This window comes from Notolepis coatsorum (assembly GCF_963971535.1).
Source record: "Notolepis coatsorum genome assembly, chromosome: 15".
In the NCBI taxonomy this organism is placed as follows: domain Eukaryota; kingdom Metazoa; phylum Chordata; class Actinopteri; order Aulopiformes; family Paralepididae; genus Notolepis; species Notolepis coatsorum.
This window is the reverse complement of record NC_140179.1, coordinates 21,931,236-21,945,031: the sequence shown is the minus strand read 5'-3', so window position 1 is coordinate 21,945,031 and position 13,796 is coordinate 21,931,236. Positions and strand designations below refer to the sequence as shown.

Sequence of the window (13,796 nt, the reverse complement as noted above, 5' to 3'; positions counted from 1 at the left end):
TTTTATAGTGAAAAGAGCAGCTTTATTGGTCAAGATTGAAGGCTCTATATTGCAGGAAATTGCACGTACAGGTTAATTAAATTCAAAAAAAAAAGGGCACCTATCTGGGCTAAGCCCCGGATCTCCTATAATCCTAAATCCGCCCCTGCCGGCGACCCTTGCCGAATGTCTTCCCCCTCTATCTCCCATACTTCCTCTCTCGCTCTGCCAGACTGCCCGGAGAAAAAACAATAAAAATCTACCAAAAACATTATTTAAAAAAAGAAAGAAAGAAAGAAAGAAAGAAAGAAAGAAAGAAAGAAAGAAAGAAAGAAAGAAAGAAAGAAAGAAAGAAAGAAAGAAAGAAAGAAAGAAAGAAAGAAAGAAAGAAAGAAAGAAAGAAAGAAAGAAAGAAAGAAAGAAAGAAAGAAAGAAAGAAAGAAAGAAAGAAAGAAAAATCACTTTCACTGAGTGCGAATGTAATAGAGAAACAGAGGTTTGAACACACTGAAATTAAATATTTGCTCCTTACTTTTGTGTTGACTTGTTGCCAGATGCCTGTTACTTTCTTTCCTCTGAGGCGGCGATCTCAGTTACCTTCATCGACCACCGCAGACCTCACCACCCTCTGTGCAGACTGCAGACGTCCCCACCCTATGTGTGGGGCACCACATTAACTCATTAACTACAGCCCTGTAACTATAGTTGGATGTGTGTGTGTGTGTGTGTGTGTGTGTGTGTGTGTGTGTGTGTGTGTGTGTGTGTGTGTGTGTGTGTGTGTGTGTGTGTGTGTGTGTGTGTGTGTGTGTGTGTGTGTGTGTGTGTGTGTGTGTGTGTGTTTGGTCAGAAAGGGTGTTTGTTGATGAGTGTTTGATGTGAGTAGGTCAACTCATTCTCACCCTTTATGTACCCATAATGTGCAAAGTCCTCATGTGGCATGTGTCATCAAGTCAAATTAGTCTTTATAGATCTCTTCACTACACTGACTGCCTCCGGCTTGGTCGGTCGTCCATACTAACCAATTGGCAGTGTTAGCGGGTGGGAAGCCAGCGGGGGGTGTATCCTGGTCGTTGTAAACAGCGACTCCTACAGGCCTGCTCAGCGAGGGAGGGAACTGGGGGAAGTAGTGTGAGCCTTCCACGCGTTACGCTCCCCCAGTGAGAGTCCTTGCTGTCAGGTGAAAAGAAGCGACTGGCTGACTCCACATGTATCGGAGGGGACATGTGATAGTATCTAACAACCCTCCCTAGACCGGCAAGTGGGGGCCAAATGCGCGCAACGACCAGGAAGGGAGGGAAGGGAGGGGAGGGAATTGGCATACGACTAAATTGGGATGGGAGAAAAATACAGAAAAAGGGGGAGAAAAAGTAGATAGGGCAACCGTTTGACTCACACAGCCGTCAATGTACAAAACGGTGGGTTTGAAACCTCCCTGCTTTTATTCTCCCGATCCCTATTCGCTGGTACGTCTCGTCACATAAAAACTGAACTCCATTGGTTCACTCACGTCAACGTCCGCTTGTTATGTTAGGGCTACATCCCGGAATTGGAATCCAATAAGTCCCGCTTCTTTGTGTCCACATCCCTCCTAATTGACCCACTCGGGCCACGGTTCCAGTCATTGGGGACAGGCAGCGGAAGTGGAAGTGTGTATGGGCGGAGGAGAAGTGGGCGGGGGGGAGGTGGAGGGGGAGGAGGGGGAGGTGGAGAGGGCGGGGGCAGAGGGGGAGGTGGAGAATTGGCGGGGGGGAGGTGGAGGGGTGGAGGAGGGGGGAGGGGGCGGGGGGGAGGGGGCGGGGGGGAGGACAAGGTGGAGGGGGGGGTGGCGGATGGGGGGGAGGAATTGTCTGTTAATTGAATGACAGTTGGGATCACATGGATGACTTGTGACTGATGACTGAGCAGCACAGCAAGTTCACATTCACAGATCTGCTGGACCCTATGACATCACACGTGTACATATGACACACTTCCTGTATGCAGCTTCATGAACCTGGGTGAAGACATCAGGCCATACGGATGAGGAGGGAGAAGAGGTCGTCGCGGACAGGCAGTGTTGTAGTCGAGTCACTAAATCTCAAGTCTGAGTCGAGTCTTCAAGTCCCCAGTGTTTCGAGTCCGAGTCCAAGTCATCAAGGTTGAGTCCACTCCACTCTGGCAGTCAAGGAGCTGACGCAAAGACATGACCCAGCGGTCACCATTTCAAAGGGAGTTTATTTACTTATGGCGCTTTTCCACTGCATGGTACCTACTCTACTCTACTCTACTCTACTCGGTATTTTCGGTTTTCCATTACCAAAGTACCTGGTACCAGGTACTTTTTCTGTACTTTTTTAGCCCCTGCTCTGTCGTGGTTCCAAGCGCGAGCCAAGCGGGTAGAACTGGTACTAGAAAAGTCACGTGAAACACTGCAGACCACTGATTGGTCAGAAGAGAGACGCGTCACTCGTTGGAGAGTCTGAACGAAAACAGAAAGCCGCCATCTTTAATGTCTCGCATAGGATTTCATTATGGTTGCAGCAGGCACAAGTTCAATAAACAAATGATACAGTCACTGTGTATTCTGCCTCATTTATTGATTACACAAAACCGACATCAACACAATTTGCCACCGAGAGGAGTGTTTAGTCTCGCAAAAAGATCGCTGACTTGTTAAGGCTTAAGCTTATGCTGTGCTAATGTTGTGCTAGCGTTTTAGCATGGCTATCGTACATAGCGTGATCAATATAACTCGCTATTGATTGTTTGTATGAGTAACGTTAACGCTTGTAGAATAGACACAATGAGAGGTAACGTTAGCGTTAGCAGAATAGACACAACGAGAGTCTCGTTAATGTTGTTATTGATTGATTGAAAACTGTGTTTTACTCTGGCTTGCACCTACTAGCTCACGGACATAGCTATGCTGGAGCTCTCACAGAGCTATGGAGCTCTCAGCTGTACACCAGTAGCCCCGCCTCCCCACACGGAGACAAACTGAGTACTTTATTTTAGTACCTGCAGTGGAAAAGGAACGAAGTACCAGGTACCTAAAGCGAGTAGAGTAGAGTAGAGTAGAGTAGAGTAGAGTAGAGTAGAGTAGAGTAGAGTAGAGTAGAGTAGGTACCATGCAGTGGAAAAGCGCCATTAGTGACACAATAGCCAAACAAATGGGGCGTGGTTCGGGAGGTAGTCGTCTGGCAATCCGGAGGTTCCCGGTTCGATTCCCGCTCCTCCCGGGCAGCGTGTCGATGTGTCCTTGAGCAAGATACTTAACCCCTAACTGCTCCCGATGAGCAGGTTAACACCTTGCATTGGTAGCCTCCGCCGTCGGTGTGTGAATGTGTGAGTGAATGGGTAAAATGTGAGGAACAAATTGTAAAGCGCTTTGGATAAAAGCGCTATATAAAAATGCAGCCATTTACCATTTACAAATGCACTAGCCACCAATATCTTAGGCAAAATGATTAGGGCCTATTACAAAAAGAAATACAAAGAAATAACTGTATTTATCAATTAACACCTTCCGAGTACAAATGCAGTCAGTGCTCGAGTCCAAGTCCGAGTCATCAGTGCTCAAGTCCAAGTCGAGTCACGAGTCCTGAAGATCAGTCCAGGACTCGAGTGCTACGACACTGCGGACAGGATGACATGTCTGCGATACTTTCTCTGTTCCACTGCACCGTATCAACAGCCCGTTTGAATTGATCTGACAACAGGAACACAGTGAACTTGTTTGCTTAATATCGAGCTGTGTTTTCTAGGCAGGACGTTCAACTGAGCAGAATTAAGTACAGTCTGTACACACATCCTGGGATATTGACAACGTTGTTCAGATGATGTCATTTAAAGGGGAACTATCTTATAAATGGCCTTTTTCAGTGTTTAGCATTGTTTCCTAGCTATGTGGACTTATATTAATAATGATCTATGTCTCTAATTCTCATATTGGCGCATTCTTCCAATTCTCCTCTCACAATATTCACCCTCACTGAACTGAGTCATCTGAAAATGTGATGATTTGTGATGTCAGAGATGTCTCAGCTGCATGATAATGTGGCAGATGTCACCAGGCCACACAGTGGTTGGAGCCCAGCCTGAAAACGGCTCGAGATCTTGAGGTAGAAAAATGCTGTTTTTGAGGACTTGATTAGAAATACAAAACAATGAATTAAAAAAAATTATAATTACAGAGGTGTTCCATAAACTCACAGGAATTATGTAAAAGTGCCCAAATAGTGAAAGAAATAGTAAAATAGTTCCCCTTTAATAAGATTTATATTCGTGATCTGCATTTATTTTGACATCATATCAATAACAATAATAGACTTATATAAAATGTAACTGGTGACATGAGTTCAATTAAATCTGGTCACATGGTCTGGCAGTATTCTGACGTGTCATTACAATTCAGGTCTCTCAGTAACCATTGTTTTTGTATAAACACATCATCATGGGAGTATGTTAAATGAAATAATATCACGTCTCTAATCTGTTTGTTGCACAATTACAGGCACATACAATGATTGTAAACAGAATATAGGTGAAAGGATGAGGCGATGTACTGAAATACAGTGTAGCTGAGGCTCACTGGGTCACAGTAAAAGTCACAAATGTGCCTATTGTATTTCTGTTGTTATTTAGTTGCAGTGCCATGTTTGGTCACTAGGGGCGCTCCATTTGTTTGTACCTAATGTAGCTACAGGTTTAAATGGGTACAATACAGTACGGCTCAATACACACAATTGTTAAGGGGATGCAGACCAGAGAAAGACTTTTGTCTTGTTTACATCAGGGTCCCCCATTTTCAATTCATAACATTTATGACATAGCCTACAGATATACAGTATTGTTACATCCAGACATTTATGACATACAAGACATACAAATATACAGTACTGTTTATTTACAGACAGAGTTTCTAAAAGAGAATATATACATTTCAGGGGGAGGAAACTACATTGGGGGGGTTGGGTTTGGACATTTACCGGGGCCAGTTTCTAATTGCAGCCTCCCGTAGGTGCTCTTTGAGAGTGGATTTGAACGTGGGTAGTGATTCACATTCCTTTACAGCTGTGGGTAGGGTGTTCCACATTGTTGTGGCATAATTGCAAAACGTGTTTAGTCCCTTGTTTGAGCCAAATTGTTGTGGTCGTGGTATTCACTGACCTTTGGGAAGTATTTCGACATGTATGACCAGGCATCGTATGTTTATATGTTTTGTAAATAATAAATGAGTTTGTACCAAATCCCCAAAAGCAATGTCGTCTGTTAGGCTACTTTGCTAAGCTATCCTGGTGCTGTTACTTTCACGCTGACAAGTTGACATCACACAGCCAGACACGTTACAAGTTAACACCTACGAGTGGTGACAGACTGAACGAGTTGTTCAGATAACAACGCCAAGCCAAATATTTGTCTCACTTGAAGACATGCTAGTGCTTTCATTGTTGACATTTACAAATATGGGACCATTTATAAATGTAACTAATTCTGTTATGTATGGATGGTAACATAATATGCGGCGGCGCCGGCACGTGGTGTAGTGGTTAACACACTGTCTCCTCACAGCACGGTGGTGTAGTGGTTAACACTGTCTCCTCACAGCACGGTGGTGTAGTGGTTAACACTGTCTCCTCACAGCACGGTGGTGTAGTGGTTAACACGGTCTCCTCACAGCACGGTGGTGTAGTGGTTAACACGGTCTCCTCACAGCACGGTGGTGTAGTGGTTAACACTGTCTCCTCACAGCACGGTGGTGTAGTGGTTAACACTGTCTCCTCACAGCACGGTGGTGTAGTGGTTAACACTGTCTCCTCACAGCACGGTGGTGTAGTGGTTAACACGGTCTCCTCACAGCACGGTGGTGTAGTGGTTAACACTGTCTCCTCACAGCACGGTGGTGTAGTGGTTAACACTGTCTCCTCACAGCACGGTGGTGTAGTGGTTAACACTGTCTCCTCACAGCACGGTGGTGTAGTGGTTAACACTGTCTCCTCACAGCACGTGGTGTAGTGGTTAACACTGTCTCCTCACAGCACGGTGGTGTAGTGGTTAACACTGTCTCCTCACAGCACGGTGGTGTAGTGGTTAACACTGTCTCCTCACAGCACGGTGGTGTAGTGGTTAACACGGTCTCCTCACAGCACGGTGGTGTAGTGGTTAACACGGTCTCCTCACAGCACGGTGGTGTAGTGGTTAACACGGTCTCCTCACAGCACGGTGGTGTAGTGGTTAACACTGTCTCCTCACAGCACGGTGGTGTAGTGGTTAACACTGTCTCCTCACAGCACCGTGGTGTAGTGGTTAACACTGTCTCCTCACAGCACCGTGGTGTAGTGGTTAGGTTAACACTGTCTCCTCACAGCACGGTGGTGTAGTGGTTAACACTGTCTCCTCACAGCACGGTGGTGTAGTGGTTAACACTGTCGCCTCACAGCTAGAAAGTCCTGGGTTCGATTCCCGCTTGGGGACCAGGTTTCCGTGTTGCCAGGTACCCAGGTGGGGTATCTCCCGGGCCTTTCTGTGTGGAGTTTGCATGTTCTCCCCCCGTACTCGCAAGGGTTTCCCCTCCCAATAAGATAAACCCAATGGAAAAACATGAACAACGCTGTCGCGTCCCTGACGAAGATGGAAAGGAGCACTTGGATTGGTCCCCGGGCAAGGCCCCACGCCGCAGCCCATGTCTGCTCCCGGCTGCCCTTGGGGGAAAGGACGATGGGATGGGTCAAAGAGAGGAAAATTTCATCAGCGACCCCATAAATTGCATGTGTGTGTATCTGTGTGCCGCCCAGTGTGTCTGATTGATTGATTGATTGATTGAAAACTTTATTAACAGATTGCAGAATGGGTACAGTACAGTACAGCTCAATACATACAATTGTTAAGGGGATGCAGACCAGAGAAAGACTTTTGTCTTGTTTACATCAGGGTCCCCCATTTTCAATTCATCATAACATATATGACATACATGACATACAGATAGACAGTACTGCTACATCTATGCATTTATGACATACCAGATTTGCAAATACAGTACTGTTTGTGATACAAAAAGAGTCCAGAAAAGAGAGTATATACATTGACGTAGAAACTGTACATTGGAGGAGGTTGGTGGGGGGGGGGACTGTACATTGGAGGTGGTTGGGTGGGTGGGGTGGGGGGGGGGAGGGGTTGGGTAGGAGAGGTGGGGGGGGGGAGGGGTTGGGTAGGAGGGGTGGGGCCACACTGTACAACTGTACAAGCAAAACTGTACATTGGAATATTGACAGAACCATACTTCGTCATTTACTGTACATTGGAGGGGGAGTTGGGTTGGGACATTTACAGGGTCCAGTTTCGAATTGCAGTCTCCACTGAACACTGCATGATGACATTGTCAATGTGTGCAATGAATAAAGACTTCTTCAAAAAGTCCAGTTTAATCTTTAATAAGCATTCTAAATAGACCCAAGTTAATTTCCTGTTGCAAATGTTTGCTTAGTTTAGTTTATTTAATTTGTTAGAGAGGGAAAACGTACATTAGGGAACATTTTATAAAATAGAATGTAAATGTACCCAATTGTAGCCAAAAGGCTAGTTTACATTGGCAGTCCCCCTGCCAGAAATAATGGCCTAGTACCCAATACAAAAAAAGATTAAAACACAAGTACAAACACATTAGCAATAACATACATAATTCATAAGGAAATATACTTGGTCCAAACCGTTCCCTAGCAACATAATTCCAGTGAAACCGTCTATAGGGAGACAATAAGACAATTCATAGCATTCATTTCACCATATATAAGACATACTGTGTCTGGAATTCATTCTAAAATATGAAAAGGTTCTTTAATGGAGGACATGGGAAATGTAATAGGCCTATATTTAATTTGCAATTACAGGAAAACCATACACTGGTTACACACACTACATAATTCAATCTTCTGAATTCTGAACACGTAACAAGTGAGTTAGTCGTTGAGTTAGTTGAGTTTTACAACACTTTGTAAAGATGCTTTGTAGTAAGTCCCAGACTCGTGAAATAAGCACGTCATAGAATGGTTGAGTCTAAGTGGTCCTTATTGACGGCGCTGTCAAACCATTCAATTACATGCTTATTTAATGAAATGTGGTTGAATCTACGTGGTCTTCTTTGGCACCTTTAAGTACCTTCATAAAAAAATAAAGGTAAGTAATAATGTACAAAAACATATAAAACAAGTAAAGTACAATCTCCCTGAATATTCATAAACAGATTTTTTTTTTGTCTTTTTATCATTTTCTGCCATCCGCCCATTTAGTCTTTAGGCCAATTCCCTTCCTGGTCGTTGGCTGTCCTACTGTTGCCCTACACTGCAGTCTGGAGAGGGTGTAGACTACCACACTGTCCTACTGTTGCCCTACACTGCAGTCTGGAGAGGGTGTAGACTACCACACTGTCCTACTGTTGCCCTACACTGCAGTCTGGAGAGGGTGTAGACTACCACACTGTCCTACTGTTGCCCTACACTGCAGTCTGGAGAGGGTGTAGACTACCACACTGTTCTGTTGCCCTACACTGCAGTCTGGAGAGGGTGTAGACTACCACACTGTTCTGTTGTCCTACACAATCTGGAGAGGGTGTAGACCAATGGTTCTCAAACTACGGGTCGCGACCCAAATTGGGGTCGCGGGTAGGTGACAATGGGGTCGCGCATTGGCAACTTCTGGTAACATATTCTGGCAAAATATGCCTCGTTTTATAAATGTATATTGATAACATAGTGCTGTAATTAAATTGTCTAATAGATATGCATGATCAAGTTCAACAACGTGTGCTTTTATTTTGATATTCCTTAATTCCACGTTGAAATTACGCAATACATGTGTGTGTGTGTGTGTGTGGGGTCACCAAAAATGTAATCCTAAATAAAATGGGGTCGCGGTATGAAAAAGTTTGAGAACCCCTGGTGTAGACTACCACACTGTCTCTGCTTAGACCTTTAAACTACCCAGTTCCCCTAGATGTAAACATCTTCTTTTAACACTTCATATGATTAACACTAAAACAGCAGACCTTGTGCACTTCTGTGAAAGGTTAAACCTGTAGCCTATAATGGAGGCTCCCTGTAAAATGTTGTTGTTCTCTGACAATGAAATGTAATGTAATCTAATCTAATATTTGTGTGATGTTCTGAAAACAAACATCTTTATAGAGCAGGAAAAGGCACATATGATATTATGCACATCAGAAACTAATCTTTAAAAAGAATGCTCTCCTGCCAATTTAAATTTGTTTAAAATGTTCAAGATTATCTAATGCATTCCTCACACATAAGAATGATGAATAGCCTAAATATGAAGCTATTTTGCATGAATGAAGATTGAGGAGTGGTACCGTCCATGGTTCGTCCGCGTTTCTGTGTCTGACCGTTAAGCGGAAATGACCGTCATGTCCGCTGTCAAAAGATTCCTATCGTCATTCCTTCTTTCTTGATTTGGAGCCGCGGAAATATTTTTCATAATTCTTGGAACGGTGTGTCTGGAGAAAAGGGAGATAGATAGAAAAGAAGCCACGCAATTCATGCTTTTCCTCAATATCTCAACCAGTAACCATGACAACCATGACAACTCATGACAAGTACCTGGGGGCAGATGTCTAAATAATGGATTTTTTAGGTAAACTGAAGGATGGAGGGCATTGTATTTTAAATTTTTATCAAGTTATTGGAATTCTAAGTCATATGACCGGCTCAGCTGTTCTAGTGTTAAACATATCGTACTTTTTTTTGTTGGCACCACTGATTGGCACAAGTCAAAGTCAGTCTTATAAGAAACAACATTCAAAAAAGGTCATCTCCGTGCGCTGTTTGGTGGAGCGATTCTAAGTATGATGTCATCAACGCGCGTCAGACAGCGCTTGTGTGGTCCGTGGGTTTCCCGTCCCTGTCGCCCTCTGTCCTGGAGGGGCTCGGCTGTCCCTTGAAGATGACACGTTCACACACCGTGAGGACCGGCCGGCGGGGGAAAGCCTGCTTCAGGGCACTGGAGGAAGTGGTCATCCCACTGGGATTCTGAAGGAAACACCACAGAAAACATTATTAAAGTACACATCTTAAATAGTGGATTTGATCAGATCACATGTGCATAGGATTCAAATTATTATCAGAGCAGCATAATACATGTAATAATATAGACACATAACACAGACACTCAACTATCTTCATGTAGTCTAGACTTGTGGTGCTATAAGCTGTTTGTATACGGACTAGTAAGACCTTTTTTTTTAATGGTGACAGTTTCGGCTGTAATTTGGACATGAAGTGAGAAGATTGTGTTTTACATTTACAAACTACAAAGAATCATCAATAAATCCTCAAAAATAATCTGCACCCCCCTCCCTTCTCTCGAATCACTCCACCGCCAAATCACAATCAGGAGAGCCAGAAAAATCATCTCTGACCCCACTCACCCAGCACACCACATCTTCCAGCTGCTGCCCTCCGGGAGGCGCTACAGATCCCTGACCACCAAAACATCCCGGTTCAAAAACAGCTTCTTCCCCACTGCCATACGGACACTGAACTCCCTGTAGCACCCCCCCCCCCTCCCTGTAGTACCCCCCCGCAACCCCCCCTTACCTCTGCTGACATGGACAACTCTGAACTGTATCTATGTAATTGTGTTTTCTTTTATGTACGCTGTAAGTGATGTTATATGTTCTATGTTTTATGTTGGAACTGCTATGCTATGCACTGAAACCAAATTCCACCAGCCTGGCTGGGTGGTCATTAAAGAAATTGAATTGAATTGGATTTGATTTGAGCAGTGGCACAGGTAGAGAATGGGGAACCTCTTAAGCCTGATCAGCCAGGTACCGGCCCGAGATTTATTTCACATCACAAATAGATCAATACAGTCTGTATTAACTCATTGGACGCCAGTCACGATGATAGTCGGGTTAACTCGCCATCGCTTGAGTGCCAATCACGAGTATAGTCGGGTTTTAATCGTTATTTCTTTTATTAGCAATATCCATTAATTTTCATCCATCCAGCCTGATGTTATCGTTGGGAATAGGTCTGAGCTCGCAAAAGGGCAAATACTCCCATTGATTAAAGCGGTGGCGCTCTAGCGCCCTCTCGCGCACTTAAGCGATGGCGTCCAATGAGTTAAGGGATGTCCGTTTCTTTTTCAAATGTAGCCAAGAGTAAAGACCCTAACCCTATAAAAACAGCAGTCAACGTGTATATTCTCAGCACTACATTTGTTTACCAATCATTTTAAGTGTTATTAGCTAAATATGAGCTTATAAAAGTCTCTGCGCATTGCACCAGAAAACGGACGATTTGGACACGAGGACAGGACGCCGCCATGAAATCGTTGTAGTCCTAAGAAAGAGAAGACCCAGGGCTTTCGATGGACGTCTAAATTTCATAAAACTACACAACCCAGCTGACACCAGCCGCAGATGAACGAATATACAAAAACAGATATTGGCGTGAAAATCGTGTTTATATCTCACAAGTCGAACAAACCTCAACGTTATTGCCATAAAATACAACGTATATTGTTTCTTTACCTTTCTGTGAACGTCTAGGAAAAAAACGCGTCTCAATCTGGTAAAATTTTTTAGAGCTATGGACATTATACAAAGGTAACTATACCTACAGTAGATTTCATTCACTGTCTTTGCTGCCCTCTACCGGGCGCATGGTGGTACTACATCCAGATTGAAGGCCAGATATTCTATATTCTATATTCATATTTCAAATGTGTCCAGATGGCAAAATTCCGTATTGTATCTACAAAAACCCCGGTAAATCATCTGCCCTTTGTTAATTTGCTTAGATTTCTAGTACACTTGATCTCAAGAAGGTGCTGAATGAGCTCAATTCTCCACGTCTGGTCAATGTTAGCATGGTGTTATTCACCGTCAAAGATGAAAAAAACAAACAAATAATAATAATAATATATATTTTCCTTTGATGCATTACAACTTACTCAAGCATAGTACAGTAATAGACACAATATTTCTGACACTGGGAATCCATTCCCTGAGGTCCATAGATGTCCCTAGATAGCAAGAACATGCAAACGGACCTTGTAGAAGTGGAACAGTCTTCCATTTACTTGGCTATGTACTTTTAGGCAAATTTTGGGGGAAATATTAATAAAATAAAAGAGGTTATTAATCTGTAATATGAGTACACCCACCCTGCACAGACTGATCAGGATGAACACGGGGATGCACATGAGAGGGGCGAACATGAGGAGGCCGCCGAAGCAGAAGGTCATCACAGGGCCGGGTGTGTAGTCGTAGATGGTGATGAGAGGGCCGCTGAACGACAGGTCATACACCATCGTCACCTGGGGAGAACAGGGAGGTCAAAGGTCACACACCATCGTCACCTGGGGAGAACAGGGGGGTCAAAGGTCACACGCCATCGTCACCTGGGGAGAGCAGGGGGGTCAAAGGTCACACGCCATCGTCACCTGGGGAGAACAGGGAGGTCAAAGGTCACACACCATCGTCACCTGGGGAAAACAGGGGGGTCAAAGGTCACACACCATCGTCACCTGGGGAGAACAGGGGGGTCAAAGGTCACACACCATCGTCACCTGGGGAGAACAGGGCGGTCAAAGGTCACACACCATCGTCACCTGGGGAAAACAGGGGGGTCAAAGGTCACACACCATCGTCACCTGGGGAAAACAGGGCGGTCAAAGGTCACACACCATCGTCACCTGGGGAGAACAGGGAGGTCAAAGGTCACACACCATCATCACCTGGGGAGAACAGGGAGGTCAAAGGTCACACACCATCGTCACCTGGGGAGAACATGGGGGTCAAAGGTCATACACCATCGTCACCTGGGGAGAACAGGGAGGTCAAGGCAGAAAAAACACAACTACACAGAGTTCAGCAAAGTTGAAAAGACTGTTTCTTCACCCACTAGAGATGGGGTCCTGCCTTCAGATACATTATCTCATGTAAAAAATATATACTGTATATATTATAGTTATTTGATTGTATTAATATGTTGTATGTTGAACCTAAGCTAAACAGAACTGCTCCACCTGCCGGTCAAATCCTCCCCCCTGACCGACCTCTCCATCACAGTCGAGAATGCAGCTGTGACCGTGTCCCCGACCGCCAAGAACCTTGGTGTTGTCCTCGACGACCAGTTGAACTTCTCTGCTCACATCGCAGCGACAACCAGAACCTGCAGATTCCTCCTGAGCAACGTCAGAAGGATCCGCCCCTTCCTGACAAAAGAAGCCACCCAACTCCTCGTCCAATCAACAGTCATCTCCCGCCTCGACTACTGCAACGCACTGCTCGCTGGCCTCCCGGCCACTGCCACCAAGCCTCTTCAACTCATTCAGAACGCAGCGGCCCGCCTGATCTCAAACCTACCGAAGTCGGCCCATGTCACCCCACTTCTTAGGGACCTGCACTGGCTCCCCATTGCTGCACGAATCCGCATCAAGGCCCTTGACCTAGCATACCGTGCGGCGAAGGGAACCGCTCCCGCCTACCTCCGGTCAATGGTCTCTAACTAACTACACACCCTCAAGACCCTTACGCTCTGCATCTTCTGGCCGCCTCAGACCTACTCCTATCTGAGCTCCGGGAGGGTCATCAAAAAGAAGTCGCCTATTCTCAGTCCTTGCCCCACAATGGTGGAATGAACTACCCACCCCAGTTAGGACAGCTGAAACCCGTCCAATCTTTCGCCGTCGACTAAAGACGCACTTCTTCAACCATTATCTGAAATAATCCAAAAAAATAAATATAAAGAATCTAACCCTAACTAACCTTACTGTCATGCACTTGTCCTAATAAACTAACCTACACTGTAACACGCAAC

General features: G+C 44.9%; 2 protein-coding genes across 2 annotated transcripts in view; both read right to left on the bottom strand.

Moving 5' to 3' along the window:
- Positions 1 to 9,326, bottom strand: part of LOC311241969 (sodium- and chloride-dependent GABA transporter 1-like) — a gene marked incomplete at both ends in the record, with an annotated part of 63,739 nt that extends 54,413 nt beyond the window's left edge. Inside the window, one exon of the mRNA XM_084330926.1 lies at positions 9,320 to 9,326. Coding sequence (XP_084187052.1) covers positions 9,320 to 9,326 — 7 coding nt within the window. The remainder of the gene's footprint in view (positions 1 to 9,319) is intronic.
- Positions 7,279 to 13,796, bottom strand: part of LOC311241968 (sodium- and chloride-dependent GABA transporter 2-like) — a 99,056-nt gene continuing 92,538 nt past the window's right edge. The window contains exons 17-18 of the mRNA XM_084330925.1: positions 12,139 to 12,291; positions 7,279 to 9,995 (exon numbers count right to left, since the gene is read on the bottom strand). Of these exons, the coding sequence (XP_084187051.1) occupies positions 9,831 to 9,995; positions 12,139 to 12,291 (318 nt within the window). The 3' untranslated portion in view covers positions 7,279 to 9,830. The remainder of the gene's footprint in view (positions 9,996 to 12,138; positions 12,292 to 13,796) is intronic.